The sequence below is a fragment of the Epinephelus lanceolatus genome, chromosome 2 (assembly GCF_041903045.1).
Source record: "Epinephelus lanceolatus isolate andai-2023 chromosome 2, ASM4190304v1, whole genome shotgun sequence".
Taxonomy (NCBI): domain Eukaryota; kingdom Metazoa; phylum Chordata; class Actinopteri; order Perciformes; family Serranidae; genus Epinephelus; species Epinephelus lanceolatus.
Window position 1 is genome coordinate 4492861 of NC_135735.1, and position 21590 is coordinate 4514450.

The following is a 21590-nucleotide window of genomic DNA, read 5'->3' on the forward strand; positions in this document are numbered from 1 at the left end:
ATTGGTCTTCTATAATGTGAGTAACTGTTTCAAATACATCTGTTAAATATCCTCTGTTTATTTAAAAGTCATTTTCACTCCTGGAATGCTGGCAGTGCCACATATTATGTACCAATGTCTAAATATATGTATCACATCACATCCAGCCATCCACTGGGCAATGGGCAGGAGATCATGCACACTAGGCTATGCTCCCATAAATATTTAACTGATTTACCACCAAGGTGAGGTTTCAATCGTCACGCTCTTCATCAGATGGTTGATCAGACTGATGAAGAGCATGAAGCACGAAATGTCACCTTGGTAGTAGTACAATAAACATTTATGGGGGCAAAGTCTAGTACGTGAACATCCAGATATATGTTCCTACACTGCAGTTTGTGCGCTGCAGCAGGGTCTGACTCGCCCATCAGTGGGCAGTGAAGTTTGTGATTGGGATATAAACATAGTGGGTACAATCAGCACTAACTTCTTGACCTCCACATATGCTTCGGTGTCTGATTGGCATTGTTGTGCACAGTATAGAACGACACATCATGCACGACTGCCTTCAGTGCAAAGCCTCTTTGATGAGTCTGTCAGCAAGAACGTAATAAGTACTCGGAGAAAATGTGCAGCAGCTGCAAAATATTGTAAACAAACAATTGCAAAAGTAAACTGTAAAGTTATTTCACGACCACTGCCTTTAGGTTGGCATCAGAAATAGTGATGTGCGGTCAGATTCCTCTTACAGTTCCAGTGCCTTCATGTTGACACGTAAATGTATCGGATGTTTCAAACCTTTTAAGTTTCGAGACATTTCACAAAATATGGTGTCACCGCTCCAGGAAACTTCTCCTCAGTGCAGTATCAGTCATGTATAAGTTTACATCAGTAAAGCTAATATTCATTTTAATGCATTTCTGCATCCCATTTAGGCCATGTAAGCTTCTCTGAGGGCAAGTAGCACTGCAGACGTTGTAGAAACCTCCTCAGCCTTGTGCTGCATTCTTGTGATGTCAGAAAAATCTGAAAAAATGAGTTCCCCATCATATTTCATGGCTCACCAGATCTGTGTCCTTTGGTCTTTGTTATCAATTTGTTGTTTAAATGCTCTGAGTAATAAAATACAGCATTTCGTCTTTGTAGCGTCAGTGTTCATTTCATCAACACACTGAACTTGGAAGAACGACTGTTTGAGGAGCACATGAATGCACCATTGGCCTTGGCTGGTGGAGGTCTAGACCTGAGTCTGATTTAAACGGTCCTCGTTCGTTTACAGACATCCTACTGTGTAGATTTTACACAATCACCTCACAAACCAGTACAACAACCACTTTACTGCGTCATCCATTAATGCAGCAGCTCCTCAGGAGCACCATCCTCCTCTACATCTGTGGCTTCTGGCTCCTCTACCTACAGCCCAGGGTTGTTTCAGTGTCTGCAGCTCGCAGGTAATACGAGAAAAGCAGTGAATTACCATCTCGATTTGTTTGTGTCTTCCTCCGACTCCAGTCAATTTGTTTTTCAGACACAACATGACATCTAGCAGGCCGCTGACTGCTCTAATGCTATTTATGGAATATAACTTTTTTTCGTCAGGTATTCCAAACATCAGGGTGAGAATGGATACAAAATAATGTTTTATGGTGTACAGTAAAACATCCAGCTTTTCCCCATGCTTGTATGTATCTAGGCCATGTAAGCCCAACAGAAATATGATCTGACTGCATCAATCTGACGTTCACCCTGGGCATGCAGTATACATCCCACCTCGAGAGAACGCTTCACTCAGTCTCGTTCAATAAGTGCAGCTGCTCGGCTGTCTGAACCGGAGTCTGATTCAATCGAATCTCATTCACTCACAGGCAGTGTGAGTGGGAGGAGGACACTTAAGAGAGACTTTCAAAAAGATTCATTTGTTCATTTTTGACCATCACTAATCAGATCATTACAGCAGGAATGTTGGCCGAACACTCAAACCCTGAACTAAAAAAAAAAAAAGTCATGGGTGATTCCTACGGTATCAGTTATCCACAGCAGCTTTATACTGCCCTGCTGCTCACACTGCTGCTGTCTTCTTCCACTTCTGTCCCCTAATAGATCAAGTTGTGAATAGAGAGGGGCCACTGGTTCTGAACGTAGTGTTCAGCATGAAAAACCTCAGCCCATACAACCTGAGAGATCTTTATGAGATTAGGCTACTGTAGCTTGTTTTGGTTTGAGTTGCAGAGTGTTGGAGCTATCAGTCATAGAGATGTCTGCCTTCTCTAGATGCCACTCGGCTTGTGATGCTCAAAACTATACATTTAAAAAACTCAACAGCAATGTCTCTTTACAGAAATCATGACCCGGCTCCTAAAATTAATCCTAATCCAGAACTTTGTTGTGAGCAGTTTCATGTAGGAACTATTTTCTTTCTACTGAACTACACCCGCCAACCGTATCACTGTGCACCTGCTCATGGACGAGAGGTTTGTGCTCGTGACAGCACGAGACGTCAACATTAACGGCATCCTCCTTGACTGAGCTATAACGTAAGCTTGCTTAATGGTGCAAGGTGAGCTAGCAGTGGATGCAGGCCTCCTTCTGTGTGGTGATACACTTAGCAGACATCTCTACAGCCGATATCTCCAACACTCAGCAACTCACACCAAAATATCTAGATTTTTGATTTTTGGAGTGAACTGTAGCTTTAAATATCTAAATAAAATACAGAGTGATATCAGCAAAGCTACGGATTAAAGTAGGAAACATCTGCTAAAAGACAAAAGTACCAAGACTAAGAATCTGATCAAGTATTGGGAGCTGAAAGTCGTCACTCAGCAGCTGTTAGCAGTTAGAAGTTGTGTCCACATAAACAAGGAGAGCTGCACTGACCAGGGAACCATTGCTCAATCAGAGAGTTGACGTTGTCTGTGATGAAAGCCATGGCTGAGAAATCTCTCATCTCTGACTGGCAGATGATCTTTATGCCTCCACTCTTCTTCCTCTTCCAGTTCACATCTGACGACTCCACGCTGCAGAGACACAAACGCTCGTCACCATCTCATAATTTACTGTGTTCATGGAAGCTTAAGTGGAGCACAAGGAACAGCAGGAACCTCTGAGGCACTTCAACATTCTTTTAGTCTTCCTTTTTAGTTTACTTTGGATTTTCTAAATCATTCTTTTCTGAAGCCAGGGTATGGGAGCACCACATATTCATGACGCATGATGAGGTGCTGAGCATCTATTCTGTGCTGAGTGCTTCACATTTGTCTTTTTTTTTTTGAGCGCCAAGGGTTGAAAGCTGGTAAAAAACCCGAGGAACCCACCCACTTCCTGTGAACCTGTATGCCCCTGACGTTCACTGAACACTAGCTCCAGCCTGTTATTTGCCTTCACTGGTTTTTGATTTAAGTCTGCTTGTCCTGATTCAGAAGTGGCTCCTCTCTAAAGCTCTGACACTAGTAAAGCTACACACTCTTAACTTTCTCACACTCTACACTCCCTCACTGTCTCATTTAATTACTGCCCACATCATTGTAGCCCCATCTCTGACCTGAGGTAACCTCCATCGAAAGTGACCAGCAGCCCCTCCTTCCAGTATATCGTCTGGCTGCGTCGGACTCTGAAGGTGCTGCAGCGGTTCCTCTGCTGGGTTCCAGCGAAGCTGTAGATCACAGAGCTCCTGTTGCGCTGCGTCCTGGTGTTTCTTTTGTGCTCAAACGACTGCACAAACACAACATTCAGAGCCATGAATGTAAAAATGCTTGAAGTGTGTAAGTACAATAAGTGAAGGATGAGAATCTGCTGGTTTCAGTACCTGCAGGTCCATCTCTGTGAGGCTGATGAGCATCCTGGCAATGAAACGCTCCCAAAATCCAGCAGGAACAAAGCTCATCTTGACAAGGCGCTGCAGGGTGTTGTTGGTCTGCTGACGGAAGCAGTGGATGTCCATGGCCGGCTTGGGGGGGAGAAGGTGGGGCAGCAGATAGCTACACCAAGAGGAAAGGAAAAATAAAGAACACGTTTAAAAGTAGAAAATGAATAAAGAAACTTCAGGGATGTGTGCTGCTCGGCACTAGTGCCAGGACTTGCTTCACATTAGCGATTACCAGCTCCAGTACCTGGAATTTAGTATCAATGCCCAAGGGTACCTTTGTTCAGTACTTTACCTTTTCTGTAATAATAAACATTTAATTTCTGAACAAGCTGCAGGGGTGGATAGTAGACAAAACTGCCATTCTGCTCCGCTGCTATTTTATAATCACACATAGATCTTCTGTCTCTGCATCGTGTACTGGTGATACTAGACCATTACTAAAATAATATACTAAAGAAAATAGACCCAATTTCAAAAGAAGATCGGTGCTACATCTGAATTTAAACCCGGCAGCTCTAGCGGAGCTCCTTTGCCAGCCTCAGAGCCCTCTGAATTGCTTCCAGGGTTCACATGCTTTCATCTCTTGTCTGTCACTTCCAAAAGAAACAACTGGTTTGAGCCAAAACATGACAGTTTGTGCCTAATTCATCACACAGGAGACAAGACACAACTGCTTCCACTGGTAGAGTGATAGTTGTCTTCAAGGTAGCAGCCAGAGTGTTTTCGGTTGTTGCTTGGCGGAGAGTGACGTTAGTAATGCATTTTACGTCGGGTGCTGTGTGGTTGCTTTTGCTATTGCTTGCGGGCAGTTGCTGGGGTTTTAGTAGGTGTTTATATCATGATGAGGTGGTTACTCGGCAGTTGATGTAATTTATAGGGCTCTTCCATCGGCACTTGTGGCCGCACCAAGTCAAACCATGCCACGTCAACTTGTGTTTCCATTCTGAGTTGAAATGCACCAATTTTTTGCCAAGCCATGTGCGAGATGGACCTTTTGAGGAGTTGGGCCAACTTTGTGTGATGAAAAAAACAAACACTTGAGGCAAAATAACGGAGGGTTTTAGCCCCCGATCAGCCTGCTGCTTTTAACACTTTTTAAACACCTCAAAGTGGGTAACCCTGCTGTAATTGAGATGCAAATCCCTGCTGCGCTGGGCTGATGCACCAAGTCCAATCGAGTCGAGTCAAGCCAGCACACGTATGTGGATAAACACTATTAGAGTGGTTGCCTGAGTGTTGCTAGGTCATTGCTGGTGTTTAGGCTGTTTGCTATGGTGACTCTGGTCGTTAGCTGCTAGATGGATGTGCAGGAGTTCTGCATCATTACCAGCGCTGCATATTTTGATGTAATAAATTGTGGGGAGCAAAAATACTGGCGCAAGCTATGCAGCAAAGAAAAGGAATCTTAGGATGGGAACTCTGCGATCATGGCGTTGTGCTGGGAGAGTAGTGCCATTTGTATCAACTGAGTATTAATAAGTATATAGACGACATGTTACCTGTTGTTTGCCACGGGAAGAGCGATCTCGAACTTGGCTAGAAACTGGAAGTACTGTTCCTCTGTCTGCTGGGTGAACCCTGTTCCAACCAACAGCATCTGCACATCAGACATCACAGACATCACCACAGGAAGTCAGTATCATCATTAACACTCAAAACAACTCACAAAGCCAAATTCTTTTTTCAGACGCTCTCTTCCATTTCTCCAGTTGTCTGAGAGTCTCACCCTGAGGTCTTCAGCTCGGATCACTCCGTTTCTGGCTACAGAGCGAGAGGACTTGAGATGCATGATCCTCTCCAGGCACTCTGACAGCCACACAGGACACAGGAAATAGAGGGTGCACAGGCCATGGCTGGTGTCGGGGAAGTGCAGCAGGGTCCCCGTCTCTATCAGGAAGCTGATGGCTGGATGTAGTGCAGAAAAGAGAGGAGCCATAAGCCTGGTGTTCTGGTGTAGTCATGGACATAATCCTATTAAGTAATCCTACATACGTAAAAGAATCACCTCACCGATCAGTCAGCCTCAAACAAATACTAGAAATACACTTTGGCTTTAATTAAGGAAATCATTCAAGGTAGTTTGAACAGTTTGACAAGTCAAACAAGTAATTTTCACACTCCACTAGTTTGTTGAACAAGTCACAGTACCAGTCTGCAGGTCCTCGTAGTCTCTGATGTCACTTCCTGGGTTCTGTTCGATGACACTGTCCAACTGGACATCAGTTAGGTATTGGACCTCTCCCTCAGCATCTCGCCTCTGCTTCTCTGCTATCACTGCTTCCTGAAGTGTCAGGTAGCTCCTGGGGATCTGGAGGAGGAGACAAGGGTACAAATCTGTTTGTGATTTAGAACAACATCATTTTTGACCAAACAGATCCAGGAAATAACTGTAGAACGTCTGTAAAAGTTGCCAAGTTAACTGAAGTTTAACGGTAGTTGCGTATGTGGTTGGTGTGAAATTATCATTAGCTCACTTTCCAAAGGCAAACTGTGAGACATATCTGAACGAATGATCACGTCAACTACTTTCTAACATTTTGCCAACAGTAATTAGACCCAATGATCAACAACAGATTGCCAAACTGTCCCTGACTCATCCTAAAACAACCCTTGAACCGACCATCATCCAGGCAAAGCTCTTGGACCAGCTGGTGCTACTCCCTGTGATTTGTCCTCTCTCTGAAGGTCTCATGTACCCACATGGATCTGTTTCCTTGTGTCCCACGTACTATTTGGGAACAGCCTCTCACCCTCAATCAGAGCCAGAGCACATGCCTGTCAATTTTTATGCAGATTTTAAAATACAGATCTGTGAGTTAACTTCAAAACTGTGGTGAAACTAAAAAAAAGAAAAGGTGATTCAGTTGTTGCCTAGCAACATTAAAAAAAGGCACAGCAAGCTGCAAAACATGCTCTATCTGATCAGGGCAGGCGTCATCAAAAAAAGGCAGCACCATGCACCTTGCACTCTGCAAGGTACAAAACGCGCTCTGATGGATGAGACATTTCTTATACATCTTATAAGCTTATTAAACTATTTGATAACATTTTAGATCATATCATGAAAGCTTTGTTTTTAAGCTCTGTTACTGAAAACTGTGAGTGATACAACAGTTACATGCACACTAATATGTCACTCTTATTCCAAATGACTATATTCTGAGTTTGATGTGGGTCGTTTAATCCATTTAAATTTTTCGATCAAGACATGAGGGATATTATTATTACCTGATATTATTCAGGTTTTAAGAGCATTCTTTGGACGTGTATACAGCCCCCTGCTTTTACATATTTTGATGTGGTAAAGGACATGTTAGGGCATGTAATCGAAGTATGCATGGCTGCATGGAAACAGGAGTGTTTGTATAATATTAATTTTCATTAGCCATATAAACAGGTTAGTAGGAACATTTTCTTTTCAGAATAAGGGCAAAAACAGAATATTTTGTGCATGTAAACATAGCCCGTGACTACGTTAACATGTACACTAATATTCTACTAACATTTTCAATATAACAATATTCTGAATTTGAGTCCTGTAGACACCGTATTCCATCTGGATATCCTGAATTAAGCCTTTATACACACCTCCTTTTAAATATAATGAAAGACCTGGATTTCAAGAGGTTTTTGGATACGGGCAAATATTGCAATGCTGAACTTTTCAAGAAGGACTGAAAGAGGGAGGCTGTATATGCACGGTCCAAAACAAGTCGGAAAATACTGAAAATACTATTTTGATGCAAAGAAGCAAAATGGCACAAGCAGCTCCAGTCGTTTCAACTGCCTATATCTTGGCGTAAAAAACATCATGTTAGGGCATGTTAATCAGAGTATGCACAGCTACATGTAATAGAAGGATTTAGTGAAACATTAATTTTCATTAGCCATGTAAACGGCTTACTAGTAGGGCTGGCCCAAACATTAGTCAGCAAGATTTCAATGTTCACTTACACAAAGAAAAAAAACGAACAAATAAAAAAAAATGAATCTCTATCAGGAGCTGCGCCTCGTCAAAATAAATCCAAACCTATATGACTGGACTATGTGGGACTTTAATTTGAAAGGACAGACACAGGAAGTGTCCACGCTCAGCAGTCAGACAGGAGTCAGGTTAATTTCTAGGGCTGGTACCTGCGGTTATTCCACAGGCTAGTTAATAACATGTCGGGCAGGAAATCCAAAGTGTGGGATCATTTTGAGAAGGTGAAGGACGAACCCAAGGTGATATGTAAACTCATCTTCATTGGTCGACTACAAACATGACGTATCATCTGAAACATGGTAGTAGCTACATGCCCATTAGCCCACAGCGTCATTAACAGGCGGCTCGCTCAGTGTGTGACGTGCACTTGGAGATAAAATATAGGCCTATATTAATGAAGGTTCATTAGTACGGTTTTGTATTTCTCTGTAATGTAGCACAGTGTTAACAATGTTACTGATACTATTCTTTCTCACACCTTCAACTCAAACCACCAAAATATATCATTTAATCATTACATTCATATCAGAAACATGCAGGAGACTAGTCCACTGATGGACCCTGATGAGGACTAGTGGTTGACTTGGACTAGGCAGCCCTACTTTGTAGGAATACTGTCTTTTTTGGAGCAAGTTCAGAAAACAGAATATTTGCAGATGTATGTAAACATAGTCAGTGATGTGCTGTATGTATTTAATAAGCAAACAGTTTCTCTCTGTTGGACCAAACTGTGAGGTTCCTCTACACAGACTCACAGTGCAGAGCATCAGCAGACACACCGCATCACTCACCAGTCTGCCCAGCAGCTTACTGCCACAGGCTGAGCTGCTGCTGTCTTTCATGGAGAGAGCCACCTGGTAGATCAGCTTCTTCAACCCATCCAAACCCTCCAGGGTCTTACAGGACACTTCCCTGAGCACCAAGACACACACACACACACACACACACACACACACACACACACACACACACACACACACACACACAACTGAATACACTCCACAGACTAACAGACAGATGGCAAGATGTTCTGTGAGGCTGATACGAGTGACAGCTGTCACGAAGCTCAGCCAAACAGTGCAGCTTCTTCTTATCAAAAGAAATGAATGTAAAAATGTGTGCTTACTGCAGGTGCTTCCAGGTGATGTCAGGATAGCCGCTGGCTCGAGCCCCCGACGGCGATCGGCACAGAGCCAGAATGTAAGCTCTCAGCGTGGCCAGTCTCTCAGTGCGAAACTTGGTGTCGATGAGATCCAAGTGTGTTCCCACGACCACCACGGCAGAGTTTGGTGCTCGCGCCTGCAGCAACAACACACAGTTGAAAAATGATTCTTGCTCTTGGAGACAGTTGTTTGACACACACATGAAAATAGCATGTTAATACACTCTCATTTCATACTCTTTTCCTTTTTGTATGTGTGTTGCTATGTTTCTTTAGATGCTGGGTAAACTTAAGAGAGAGTGTGTAAACAGGAGAAGGGGAAGTGGCAGATTAGAAGGGAGAAGGGAGAGAAATTGGTTTTTGGGTGAGGGGAAGGGATGAAGTACTAGTATCATGTCCACATGTAGAGTGTATGTGTGTACTTGTGTGTGTATATGGTGTGATACAGAGGCAGAGGAAAGCACACATCCTCTGCAGCCCGAGGCAATATGTCTCCTCATTTCCAAACACACTTTTGACAGGACATTATGCAATTATTTTCACATTCCTCTGGAAGAATGCCGGAATTGACTTTGTTTACAATCTCTTTCCATGCCTCTTATTTGTCTGCACTTGTCTCTTCATTACATTTTTTTCCGGCAGCAGTTTATTTTTTTGGTTTTCATTTTATTTACTGATTTAGAAAAAGAACTTACATCTAAAATGAACAAAATCATCCAGGCTTTTGCAGAATAACATATCAGTGAGTAAATGTATAGAGTTTTCAGATGAGGGCTAAATTCTTGCATCTGATTCGCTGTTCCTCTCTGAGCATACACCACACTATCATCTATGGATGTATAAAGGCACCTGGATACAGTGTTGGAGGCGGGCCCCGTTCATTCCTGTGACAGTTGCTCAGTGGCACATGAAGCCAATAAAGTTCAACAGCTGCGTATAAAAATTACCCAGATAATCGGCACTGCTTCAGCACTGTGTGGCCCACACACGCACCAGACTACCGCCAGCTACTTCCAATTTAGTGCTTCACTAACTCAAAGGGGGATAAAATTAATCAATAGAGCAGCTCTCCAGACTTTCCAAATGTTATCAAACTGAATGGATCAAATTCTGACGGTGAAACGAGTCATTTCACAGAGGTTGTGACTCTCAAAGAAATGTATCCACTGATTTGCAGATGTCTCTTTCGCCACACAAGTCAATGGGAAACCCTTTTTGGGCCACATGGCATCACATGACGGATGTAATCACACTGTTTGGTCACTATGAAAACTGGTTTGACGCACTTCCTGGAGGCCCGTCGGCATCACGTCATCAAACGCCAACCACCAAGCCAGCCTCCCTTTTGGGGGAAAATCTGGTGCCTCCAGCCTCCCTAATCTGGGAAAATCTGGTGCCTCCAGCCTCCCTAATCTGGGAAAATCTGGTGCTGTCACATAAGTTTATATTGATTATAAGTTTGTATTGAGTTTATATTTTGACTTTGATGTTTTAATATTACTGTTGCTGCTCTAGAGACATTTGGTTATAAAATATTCAGTTTTAATCCTGTTCTGAATTTATTTCATTTTTTAAACAATTCCTTGTAAAATTCACAGAATTAGTTCTCTGAGAATCTCTTTCACATTCCAGCAAATATTGGTGCTGAAACTAAAATATAATCCATAGTATCAAATCGATATTGAATCCAAATGGTAATTGGACACCAAATCAAATCTGACCTTGTGAATCGATACTGAATCGATTCAGAAAACACTCAGCCCTTCTTTATACTCTCTGTTCACAATAAAGCTGTTTAAAAAAATCCTACATAGAACAAGCTGCAATATATCAAGTATAATCGATGTATCGCCCAACCCTTGTCGAGTGCTGCGTGACTCTGTCACTTCACTAGTGGGATTTCCATCCATCTATTTTTATTCACATTTTCAAAAATTTCGGGGAAAAAAAAAACTTAGATGGAAACGCCAGAAATTCGAAAAAAGGCTGAAAATTCGCAAAAAAGTTTTTACACTTGGAGGGAGTGGATTTGTCAGCGTACTTTTGCTATGGAAACAGGTTTTGCGAATAAACAATGACATACCGGCACACAGATCCTCAAATGTGGCCCTTGACATACGGAAATGTTTCAGCCAGAGTTTGTGAGTGAAATCCTGCTGGACAACTACTTCCCAAAAGTCCTTCACACGCCTACGTTCCCATACACACGGAGAACGATGCGGTGGTCTCCGTCCAGCTATTTCCGACAGTACTCTTAACATTAAACTTCTTCTTTGTCGTCTCTTCTTCAAGATGGTTAGGTACGCTGTGAGCGCTGACAAGATGCTAACCAGAGTTCTCCCAAGAGCCGACGTTTATCAGGAATCTGTCCATGGTCAGTTGTTGAGTGTCAGTTGAGTGTGTTGTTTACAGTGGGCATAAGACGCTGTCTTATGACGTCATCTCACGGCGCACTCTTCTTCTACGGGGGTGTTTTTATTTTGTTCATTTTTCATGAGAAGCGCCACCTACTGCTCTTCCTGTTGACTTCCAATAATCGCAAAACAATAACGAATGGAAGCGGTCATAAATTCGCATTTTCTTTTGCGCATTTTCACAAAATTTATCTAAAAAATTTCGATACATTTGGATGGAAACCCCACTACTGTCAGTTGAATTATACCCCTTGTCGACAGTCATACACTGGCTTAGTTTGGTTTGGTTTGGCTCGTCAGCCCAGCACAGCAGGGATTTGCATTTCCATTACAACAGGGCTACCTGCGTGAAGGTGTGTCTTTAAATGATGAGGCTGGTCTTGAGTGATGACATTTAAAAGCAGCAGTCCGATCAGGGCAGGTAAAAGACGTTTACCTGTTGCAGGTGAGCTGTTTGCAGAGGTGCAGTAAGAGCCTGTTGTCTGCAGCTCTTCATCAACATCTCACTGTGGCTGTTTCTGCTTTTACTCTTCCTCCCTGCCATATTATTAAACTTGTCTTATTGGAAAAAAAAAGTCGCAACAAAGTTCCACTAAGTCAGTAATAATAACATTTAATTTCCAATAGATTTTTCACAATAAAAGTCTGCCATAATTTTGTTATGTAAAAACTTTTATTGTGAAGCAGCAACACAAGGAAATGTTGAGTTTTCGAGCCGCAACTTCACACAACTTCTAACACGGCTGATAGTGAACATGAAACAGTAAAATAAAGCAGATATCTAAAGTACAAACAGGACACAGGAGAGAAACTAAACTCCAAACCACAGAGATTCAGCTAGAAGCTACAGACGTACTGACAGCTGAACACACAGAGACTTTTAAAAACACTTTTCTCTCTGGTGTCCTGCAGACAGAGGTGAGTATCGCAACTCATGCGCTTGTTTGACGGGAAGAACGGGGGTGGGCGGGAGTTGGCTGTGGTTGGCGAGACATCACCGCTACCCGCTTGAGGGTGGGTGGCCCTGCTTTTGGACCTACTCCTGAGAGGGTCCATCTCCGGCATGGCTGGGCGTGGCACGCTGCATCTAAACTGACAGTGGAATCACAAATCTGCGCGGCATGGCTTTACTCAATGCGGCCAAGAGTGACAATGGAAAAAGGGTATTAGTCTTTACTTTTCAAAATGTTTAACTCCCACGTTGACTCTTTAAACATTCTTGAGTGTGATTCCCACCACTTTGACGAATACATTTATCATTATTATAATTATCATAATTATTATTTTGGCAGGGGGATTTCACTCCGGCCTACAAAACACATCCAGGCGTCATTAATGCTGTAAACTGAGCACACAAACCAGCAGGAAGCAAAGAGGAGGCGTTATGAAATGTTAGGAGTTAGTAATTAGGCTTCAATGAAGCATTTAAATGAAATGATACAAACAGTTTCAACATCTTCCACGTCATCACACCCCCATTAAATGACATCCATCGGGCTGCGGTTGGTTCATGTGGTCTGACAACCAAATGATTTTCCTTTAAATCAGATCACTCCTCCCTCCGAGTGGAAACACAAATACCATCTGTTTGTCTGCTTCTCACAGTCACACCCTTCACTTTCTGACCACTCTCACTACAGCACAGCCTCAGGTTCTCAGTGAGTGTGTGTGTGTGTGTGTGCTACATTTCACCTCTATGTTGAGCAGCCATGTCTGCAGGTTGGCCACAGCCTCCTCTCCCAGAGCCAGGTTCCAGATCACCACGTACAGGGCCTTATCAGTGAAGAAACACTGGTTCACTGTGGACATGCTCGCCTGACCACCAATGTCCCACACGTTGAACGCCACTGAGTCCTTCTGTGTGAAACGAGACGAGTGCTGAGTCAGCTCTAAAGAAGCGATGAGTCAGGAATTTAGAAACAGTATTAAAGATCCTCCCTGCATTTGTGGGAAGTTTCCACTGGACCGACCCACAGACCTCACTGTGTACAGTTTCTATTGGAACCACTCTCTGACCCAGAAGTGAAAACTGCTGACAAACTGTTTGTGGATTAACCAGAGCAACAGGGACGCTGTTTCTAAAAAGAGGTGTTCACTCTTTCCCCTATAATTGTACAATTGTATCCCCGCCAAGGGCAAAAGCTTTTTTTTTAATGCCATAAATAGCTCCAAAAATCCATTCATTCACAAATCAATGATTTGCTTTTGTAGAGGCCTCAGTGCAGAGCTGCTCTGACACGCACTGTGCTCTCACTTAAAGGTCCAGTGTGCAGGATTTAGGGGATATATTGGCAGAGATGGAATATAAATTAATAGGTATGTTTTCTTTGGTGTCACCTGAAAATAAGAATCGTTTTATTTTCGTTACCCTAGAATGAGGTATTTACATACAGAGCAGATCCTTGTCTATATGAATCACTATGTTGCACTGCCATGTTTCTGCAATAGCCAAAAATGAAGAAACCAAACACTTGCTATAGATAAGGACATACACATTTTTGTGTCTGTCACCGTAGTTAGAAGCCCCTTCTTGACGAGCAGTGTCAGAAGAACACTTACTTACTGACTTATGAGACTGGTTTATTCAGTGTTTTTACTGGTTTTTACTGGTCTGTTTGTTCTGGAGAGGAGGAGACCTATGTGGATAATTCTGCTCCTGGTACAAATGTCCTGAACAATGAACACTGAAGGAATTCTAACCAGGAGAAGTTTTATCTGGTTGCAATCTGCAATCCTCACTGCTAGACGCCACTAAATCTCCCTAAATCTTACACACAGTTTCTTTAATTTCAGCTCAGTGTGGAGTCATAACTGTGTTTTACCGTCATTTACAGACTCTTCCCTGTTCTTTACTGAGGGCGGGGCTTTGCACGTCCACACACACACACGGAGCAGAGTACGAATGTCACTGAAGTCGACAACAGTTTGTTACATTATGTACAATAAAACCAAAAATGGACAGATGCAGATCACTGCAATCATCTGAAAATCAAGTTTAAATATTTGGACTTTTTGAATGTTGCTGATGGAAGAGAAGCCAGTCCTGACCAGACCACAAGCAGCTCTTCTGCTGATACAGTTACACCCCCCAGCAGACACAGAAAGAAGCTCTGATCTATCCATTTCAGTTTTGAGAGAAGAAACACTCCTCCTGGCTTTTTATCAATAATAATATTGTGATGAAACTTGCGGAAATCAAACAGCTAATCCAATAAGCAGACTGATATACAATCAGTTTCCTTCTTGTCTTTATGGTCTGATATCTCAAGCCTGTACTGTGTGTGTGAGCATATAATATACTGTCTGTGTTTTTTCTTACGCTGTTTTTGCCTCCGTTGGGTTTTTCCAGCTCCCAGGTGGAGGTGGAGATGCTGCACTCTGCCGGGGTGAAGGGGGCCGCCTTGCCGGTCTGTAGAGCCTCCAGCAGGGCCGTCTTCCCCTGTCTCGGTGGACCAATCACAAGCATCTTCAGCAGTCTATAAGGCTCTGCTTTTCGAAGGTGTGCCCGGAGGTAAGCCAGGACAGATGTAGGACCTGGAAAACCAGAGAGGTCGACACAAAGTTTTCAGGATGTTTAGAATGACATTATAAATTATCAAGAAACATTACAGAGGTGCCACCACTGCAAACTAAAAAATATCGACCCATGAATTGATGTGACAGGTTAAGAGGAACCAATAGGACGTTTTACAAACTCTCCTTATTGACTAAGTGTTTTGTTCTTGGTTTTAAGATGTATTAACATGGATTTTTTTGGCATGACCGCCACAGGGGCCAAGCCTTTAAACGCAAAAGTCCATGACTGAGTGACTGACTGATTGAGTTGGCCAAATGCCGCCATTTCCTGTTTCACATTAAAAGCCCTCTGGCATTTTATACATAATCCAGCCTTTGCAAAAAAGTATTAAAACTTAATCTGAAGTTAATATGGTTCTTCTTCAGCAGTCATTTAAGCATTATAACTTGAAAACTGTAAAAACACTTCCAGCTTTTGGAAAGTCAGTTGGACAGTACCTTCTTTTCTTACTTCCTGGGGGACATTAGTGATGTTGAGGTCTTCGGTGTCCAGCTGCCACAGGTTGGACAGTTGGCTGAGCTCTGCTGGAAGCTCCCGGATCCCAGGATTGCTGTTTCCAGAGCAGGTGAGACAACACGAGTCAACGATACACATGACAGACAGGAAGCTCAAAGCTCCCTAACCATCCAAATGACATTATGAAAAACTCAAGAGAAGTGTGTAGGACTTAGTGGCATCTAGCGGTGAGGACTGCAGACTACAAATAGCTAAACTTCTCCATGTAGAATTCCTTCAGTGTTCATTGTTCAGGAGGTTTTTACCAGAAGCTAAAATATCCGCAGAGGTCTCTTTGTTTCCAAAACAAACAGACCAGGGAACTCATTTAAAAAATAATGTGTAGCATCCACACTAAAAATGTCCGCATGGACAAAAGCCAAAAATGGCGCGGGCCAAAAAATATTCGACAGTTTGTACATTCAGGCTTCCACCTCACCATCTGTGTCGCCAAGTTCCCGTCTCCAAAATGTTCGTAACCATGGGTCAGAGTTTCTCCCATCAAGTCTGTTTTTATAGATCACAACTTTAGCGTGGGAAGTGGCGTATGTCTTTTTCAGGCCTCGTTTTGCGTACGCAGTGTTTATAAATGAGACCCCCGGTGAATAAAACCAGTCAAAACACTGAATAAAGCAGTTTCATGTTACAAATCAGTGTTTCTTCCACGCTGTCTGGCCTGTCAGAGACGGGCTGCAAGCCCAGCACTTTCTAATGTGTGCTCACCTTTTTTCTCAGATAACTTAAGATCCAGATGTTCAGGAGGTCTCCTCCTCTTCAAAAGGTGCCAGATGATTTATATCGGTAAAAATACTGAATAAAGCAGTTTAATGTTTAAAAAAATGTGTGTTTTTCTGATGCTGCCTGTCATGGAGGGGCTGCTGACTGTGGTGGCTGATGCAAAAATTCAATAACACGAAAACATAAATGGCCCTATCTGGTGTCAGTGTTTTGTTTGTCTGTTCTGGGCTACTGTAGAAACACGGTGGTGCAACATGGTGGACTCAGTGGACGAGGTGTAGATATAAACGTCTCATTCTGAGGTAACAAATACACAACAATTCTAACTTTTTGGTGATTATACACTAAAGATACATAGTTAGATATATCCTCCTCCATCCGACACATTGGACCTTTAAATGTTAAATTATTCCTAATTAAACAGTTTACACCTCACAGACTTTCACTGAGCCCTTAGATGGAGATGTTGCCACAGCAATATTTGTGAGAGCAGAGCGATCTGCTGCTCATATAAAACAGCTGCAAACAGCTGGAGCAGGAGGACTGACCTCATACCACACTGTGGTTCCCAGGGACTGAACTGAACCCAAAAAGATTTGTCACTCCTGACTTCATCACTTGACTTTCAACATTTGCCTTGTTAGGGTGACATAATGCCTCACAGTGAGTCCTTCAGCGTAAAAAACATCAACAACAATAACGCCAATTATTTAACAGAGTGTGTCTCTTGGCTCCAGCAAACTGTTGACATGGTTATTGTTTTGAATTTGATTTCAGCTTTATCAATCCAAATGCAAAACTCTATCATGTGGAAATACAAGATCTGTGATTGACTATAAACTGTCAAAGTGCTGAAAAACAGCACATATCTCATATAAATGATTAATCTGTTCACTGCACAATGTGTTTCATTAAAAATAAAATATGTAACTTTTTCACTTTTTCACATTAAACAAATACAACTAGACCAGTGTTATATATTTAGTTGGTTGTGTACTTATCCCAAATGTTTTCAACAATGTTCAGAGAGAAATCTGTCGTTTTAACAAAGGACACGCTCCATGTCATTTAATGGCCTGTCAGTGGCGTCATATCCCCCTTGTGTTGTCTCACCAGAAACTGTCACAAATTGACTTTTAATCCAGTTTGAGGCCACATTTTTAACATATGCTTTTTTGATCTTGATCCTTTTTTTCAAAGATTTGTTTTTGGGCTTTTTGGCCTTTAATGACAGGACAGTCAGAGATGTGACAGGGAAGAGAGGGGATGACATGCAGCAAAGGGCCATGGGCTGGAATTGAACTCGCGGCCGCTGCAGCAAAGACATTGCCTTTGTACATGCAGTGCAAACTCTACCCAGTGAGCCAGTGGTGGCTCTGCCTGATCCTGGCCCTTCTTGACTATACGTTTTAACCAATTGAAGGATCTTAGTCATCGGACGGATGGATCTAAAGTTATTTAAGAAATGTCCTGGGCAAATGTTACAGCCACAGAGAAACAGCCACAGAGAAACATGGATTTTAAACATGAAGCTGCTTTATTCAGCATTTTTACCACTTGAAATCATCTGATCTGTTTGTTTTGGAGAGGAAGAGACCTCTGCGGATAATTCAGCTCCAAGTAATAACCCCTGAATTCTGGCTCTGAAGTTATCAGAGAAAAAACATGAACACATAATAGCAGGAGCTGGGCCAGTGGTCCCTCCGTGACGAACTGAACAGCACTGGAGTAACATTGATTTTTAACCTGAAACTGCTTTATTGAGGGTTTTAATCACCTAAGGTCTCATTTATAAACACTGCTTACGCATAAAACAACGCCTGAAAGAGGCATACGCTCTTTTACCCTTCCCATGCAAAAGTTGTGATCTATAAAAATAAACTTGATGGCAGAATGTGCGCACCTGTAGGGAAACTCTGACCCATGCCTGCAGACATTTAGGACCCAGGGGAAATTGGTGATGCACATAGTGAGGTGGTGAATTAAAGCCAAACTGTAGAAATTAAATGTGAGAGCCATCATTAGATGTATAATGATGTCAATATGATGTCTATAGATTGATTTCACCATAAACATTTAATCCAGCGGTGTTATTAGTGATTGTGTTAGTGAGCCATTTCGTTTCCATAAACACCTTTCAGTTGTAAAAATTATGAGCCAACTCAAATCTCCCCTCAGATTCTGCTCATTATTTCATCAGAGCTGCCATCACATTCCCAGCCCCCCTGAGAGTGCACATTATCTACCTTTAAATAACTGCAAAACAGAGCATCAACAGTTTTCAATAATATCTTCCGATACTGTAAATACATATCACCAAGCCCAACCAAGAGACATTGTGGTGGCGGCCACACACTTCCTCCTCCAGTCAACCTTTGAACATCTTGACCACCTGCCCATATGGTTTGTGTAAATCAGTTCAGATGGAAATAAAGCCGGTGACAACTGTTGCACAGTTATTGATCTCCATGTCCTCATCTGGAGTCATAATCATAATGCAGGCCAAGATCACCTCAACAAACTTAATGAATAGTGTTGACCTGTCACACCTTCATCTTCAAATGACATCTCAGGGTCGAGGGTGTTCTATTTGTCACAATCATTTTGGCACAGTGTGTAGTAATCAGTCTAAACGCTGTAAACACATAAATACTGCGGTGACATTCGGCTGTTGGCGTGATTCACCCGTAAGGTCCAACTGAACAGAAGGCTCATTTCTATGCATCAACATTCGTGAGGTGTTTTGCATTGGACGTACAGAGGGTGGGATATGAGGATGATCCATGTGCAGACAATTCCAAGTTTATTTGGGATTTAAAAAAGGAAACTGCACACAGGCAGGCAAACGTATGGTTTTATAAATCTGAATATGTTTTGGCACAGACCATTTCCTGTTTTTGTCCGCATCTACACTGTTAGTATGGATCCTACACACTGTTTTATAAATGAGACCCCAGGTCTGTTTGTTTTGGAAAGGAAGACAGCTCTGCAGATATCCTGGTAAAAAACTCCTGAACAATGAACACTGACAGAATCCTAATGTAGAGACGCCGACATCAGTGACGGCACAGCTCTCTGAGCAGCAGAATGCAACATACTGTACATTTAAAGATGGAAAAGGTCAAACTGTATATCAGGTCCTTTGAAATAAGTGGTGCTGGAGGCTTAGTGAGATAATAAGAGGTTGTTAGATCCATTAAGAGATTTGAAACAGTGTTATTGATCTGTAAGGCTACCTGCTGGTTGGTGAATATAACCCAGGCTGTCTGCTACATGGAATCTTGGCCAGTGTGTGGAGACATTTTAAAGCACCCAGAAACTGTTGTATTTTCCTTGAGCACTGGCAGAAACATGAGTGCCCCTGTATTGCAGCGTCTCTGCTCTGCACCTTTCAGACATCATCCGTCAATGAGATTAAAAAATATACACATGGAGATTATGGGGCCGTACACATGCCGCGTTTATTGCACCCTCAATTCAAATAAACACAAGAAGTTTGTGTTCTAGAGAAAGGATCCTCACTCAGTGAATAACCTCCTAAGCCCTGTGATAAGCTATTATGGCAAGGCTTAACTATACAGACCAGTGAGCAGTGGTAACTAACATGTCTTTGGGGTCATCAGGTGGGAACCTCCTTTCACCAGTGTTTCGTCTAGTTGGTTACACGACACCTCCAGGAGGCTAGACAGTGACCTCTGGCGTCCCAGAGACACTCCCCTAATGCCAGGTCTCACTGCTCCCCACACCAACCCAATAACCTCCTTTACCTTACTTACACATGGCTTTCTCAGCCCAAATAGCACTGTCGCCTTCAACAAACCCAGGCTCCGTTTAGGCGAGCTCCGGATAGAGACCGTGCCGATACTACCTTTCCTAGCACATTCACCATACTCTATTTCACACGTTACATAGCATAACTCTAATATTAGCTAAAGTTAAAGGAGATAGAGAAGATAAACTCACAGGCTCAGCAACATATCTGTTCCACAACCAGCTTTCTCTTCTTTCTGAGATCTGCTTTATTCCATACCGGTTTGCCTGAGCCAAGCCCTGGGCCTCCCCAGCCAAACTGAACATTACCTCTCCTCAAATTCATTGTGTTCAATGTAGACATGCAGCAGGTGCACTCAAACCCCAGAGCGACACTGTTGCGATGCACGTGTTCCCAAGCACCTATTGTCTTAGGGCACGATGGCTGCACCCTGAGATAAACTGAGTTTAAACAGCGCATACTGCACGTCATGTAATGAGGTACAGCTAATCACAGCTGACAGACTTCTTTTACTTGAATATCAGTCTGTGGTAAATATGGAGAAGTTGATCATTTTAGTGCAGAGCTGCCAGAGCTTTACACCTGTCCCACAGACAATAGGCCTACACACTTTTTAACAGCACCTGGAAGATCAGCTGCACTCAGGGTTTCAGGTAAATAGGCTATGATTCGGTGCTTCTTTAGGTTGCTTAGAAACCTCGGACACAACCTGCCATCATGCTCTTGAAAGCTGACACAGAGAAGACACAAGAGTAGCACCCAGCGCCTGACCTTGTGTTTTCCAGGAAGTTTAAGACGCAGCATGTGTACAGCCCCTATGACTTTAAACTAATATCATAGTGTGGCAGAGGGAGGACTGAGAGGGACAGAAGGTGTGCAGGTGAAGGTCGTCAGACAGACAAACAGACAAACAGACAGATAGACGGACGGACTCACTTGGAGAGGTAGAGCTCGGTAAGGCCGTGCAGACCACACAGTGACTGGGGAACACACTCCAGCTGGTTGTCATTCAAGTAAAGCACTTCCAGTGAATCCCGCAGAATCATGGGAAACTCTATGGGGCACACTGCCAAGACAGAGCCATGCGGGGGGTCACAGCGTGTAAGTTCAAACACACACACACACACACACACACACACACACACACAGCAACTACAGTTCATTAGAAAGTGGATAATGTGAGCTCTGGGTAAGGACTTGTGTTTGGATCAATTTGTGCCAAACATTTCCAAAGAATCTACAAAATCATCAGCATCTTCCACAGAAGTGTTTTTCTGAGCAGGGCGTAATTCCTATGTTTATATATTTTATAACAGTGCATTATTATCTGGATGTCACTAACTCGGCTTCTTCTCCGGAGCCTTTGTGCTCCACTGTCTCTCAGATTAACTCATATCACAGCGGTGCCTGGACAGCGTGACGTGTGTGGTTGTGCTGCTGCCGTGGTCCTGCCAGATGCCTCCTGCTGCTGCTGCCATCATTAGTCATTAGTCATACTTCTACTGTTATTATACACATATGATTATTGTCACACATGTATACTGCCAGATATTAATACATACTTTCAACATATTGTACCACAGTAGCCAGAACTATAACT

General features: G+C 42.8%; 1 protein-coding gene across 3 annotated transcripts in view; it reads right to left on the minus strand.

The window, feature by feature from the left end:
• The window catches only part of lrrk1 (leucine-rich repeat kinase 1), a 127013-nt gene that overhangs the window by 56521 nt on the left and 48902 nt on the right, over window positions 1-21590 (minus strand). For 2 of the 3 annotated variants that reach the window (XM_033625571.2, XM_033625584.2), the window contains 12 exons: window positions 20927-21056; window positions 15423-15535; window positions 14728-14942; window positions 13101-13265; window positions 8959-9131; window positions 8624-8744; window positions 5996-6155; window positions 5574-5752; window positions 5347-5444; window positions 3788-3959; window positions 3524-3693; window positions 2860-2999 (listed from right to left, as the gene is read on the minus strand). In XM_033625571.2, the coding sequence (XP_033481462.2) occupies window positions 2860-2999; window positions 3524-3693; window positions 3788-3959; window positions 5347-5444; window positions 5574-5752; window positions 5996-6155; window positions 8624-8744; window positions 8959-9131; window positions 13101-13265; window positions 14728-14942; window positions 15423-15535; window positions 20927-21056 (1836 nt within the window). The remainder of the gene's footprint in view (window positions 1-2859; window positions 3000-3523; window positions 3694-3787; window positions 3960-5346; window positions 5445-5573; window positions 5753-5995; window positions 6156-8623; window positions 8745-8958; window positions 9132-13100; window positions 13266-14727; window positions 14943-15422; window positions 15536-20926; window positions 21057-21590) is intronic. The other variant, XM_033625577.2, reaches the window with a different exon arrangement.